The 2161-nt window shown below is 42.7% G+C and overlaps 1 protein-coding gene across 2 annotated transcripts in view; it reads left to right on the forward strand.

Annotated features, from left to right (window-relative positions):
- Positions 1-828: 828 nt before the first annotated feature.
- Positions 829-2161, forward strand: part of adam9a (ADAM metallopeptidase domain 9a) — a gene marked incomplete in the record, with an annotated part of 22235 nt that continues 20902 nt past the window's right edge. For both annotated transcript variants that reach the window (XM_014022789.1, XM_014022790.1), the window contains 1 exon segment: positions 829-1234. In XM_014022789.1, the coding sequence (XP_013878243.1) occupies positions 1141-1234 (94 nt within the window).

The following is a 2161-nucleotide window of genomic DNA, read 5'->3' on the forward strand; positions in this document are numbered from 1 at the left end:
TTAATATACATTTCTATTGCATATTGGTAAAATACATTACTTATTAATTAGTTTTTAATGTTTTTATTTAGAAAACAAAATTGATGCTTAGACATGATTTTTTGAATATAAAACAGGACCTAAAAATGCTCCAAATATATATTTGAGTCAGTTACATTTTGTGCAGAATAACTGAGGAATGAAAGATACATACTGAGGTCACATTTGTCAGCAAAAYATAAATAAATAAAATAAAATAAGCCATAAGAAGACAAAAAGAAAAAAACTGTACATAATGTGTTACACAGGGTGTTTTTTGATATTTACTTTATTTATTTAACATTTATTTATCCAGGTAAACTGTTCAAGAAGCACTTCTCATTTACAAACATGACCTGACACTGAGTGCTTTGTAATATACAAACCTGCATTTTCAGCCAGAGTAAAGTCATTGTTTGTAAACAAATAAAAGAAAAAAGTTAGATTAATCGCAATTAAAAAATTTAATCTATGCCCAGCACTAAAATTAATCAATATGCGTTAACTCGATTAATTTCACAGCCCTGCTTTTAATACTTAAGTACAAAAAATATCAGATACTTTAAGACTTTTACTCAAGTAATATTCCTAAAGGAGACTTTAACTTTTAACAAAGTACTTTTTTGGTAAGATACTTGTACTTTTACTCAAGTATTACTTTGTGGTACTTTATACAACACTGACAACTGAACGCAACACTTTCTGTCAGGCATAACAAATCGGCCACAGCTACACAATTTTTTATTTTTACTTTTAATCTTATTTTGAAACGCTGCACCGGAAGTGTCGGTCATTTCCGCTGCCTTCACGGGTTCAGAGAAGCTCCGAGAGAGGACGGACTCCACTCCAGCAGGACCCAGTCCAACAACAGAAAACCCATAGAACTGGGACGAACCGAGTCGAAACAGCAGCGGGACGCGGTCCGAACCGAACCGAACCGAACCCCGGCTGAAGCCGCCCGTTTGGATCATCCAGTCTCCGGGACGGGCAGGGATCATGGCTCGGCCGAGGAAGAAAAGCTCGGCGGGGCGTTTGTTGGCATGAAGCGGCGCGGGAGGGGACAGGACTGAGAACCGAACCGAACCGAACCTACAGGGAAGGATAATTTAACAAGAGAAGAAGATGATGATGATGATGATGATGATGGGAGGAAGAGAAGGTCTGTTGAAGGTCTGCGGACTGCTGCTCGTGCTGAGCGGAAGTTGTCACTGCGGAGGTGAGGGGGGCAACAGCAGGGGGGGGTGGGGTGTAACTGTAACAGTTTGTGTATTTGTTGTTGTGTTAAATCCAATAAGATGTGTGTCCGTGAACGCAGCATTAATCTCCGGTTCAACTTTCTGGGTCAAATTCCTCCTCAAACCGGTCCAACAGAACCATGAGACCATGGTACCACCACCACCGTGCTTCAACAGGACGTTCTGACATGAACATCGAAGGGTTATGTTGAGTGGTTGTTAGTAGTCAGTATCTTACCACCAGCAGATGATTTAACCATGGAGCCTGAAAACTGGAGACGGGACAAACGGCTCTCTGAAGGGATCCGGATCTTAGGGAGCCGTTTGTTTCAAAAGAACCGTTTGGTTTTGAACGTATTACGTCATCACGTAGCTGTACGTAATGATGTCATCCCGTCACGTGGGTGGAACCTCCTCACCGTGAGCTTATGTACTCCACAACTCTGCCTGTTTTCTGCCAAAAAGCAAAGCGGGAGTGATTTGAGTTTGAAAGAATAAAGAAATAAAACTACAAATGGGTCGTTACCGCCTGCAGTTCGGCTCCTGTCGTTCGTTGTAAAGAGTCGTTCAAAAGATTCGGATCGTTTGTGAACGTCACATCTCTACTGAAGACCTGAACAGGTCAAAGACTGAAGAATCAGAAAGAGATGAAGCAGGAGGGCAGCTCCTCAGAGAGGACGTAAAGTCCCTCCACAGAGTCCTGGGTCTGACCCGGGTTCTGGGTCTGACCCGGGTCTCCTCACAGGAAACCTTTCATTGTGAGGTCCCTTTAAGACTCCTCACACCGTTAATCTGCTTAGTGTGTCGACTCAGAGCCAAGTTCTTCAGCTGTGACTGTGAGGAAGCTCACCCCACCCTGTGTGTGTGTGTGTGTGTGTGTGTGTGTGTGTGTGTGTGTGTGTGTGTGT

Source organism: Austrofundulus limnaeus, unplaced genomic scaffold (genome assembly GCF_001266775.1).
Source record: "Austrofundulus limnaeus strain Quisiro unplaced genomic scaffold, Austrofundulus_limnaeus-1.0 Scaffold343, whole genome shotgun sequence".
Taxonomy (NCBI): Eukaryota; Metazoa; Chordata; class Actinopteri; order Cyprinodontiformes; family Rivulidae; genus Austrofundulus; species Austrofundulus limnaeus.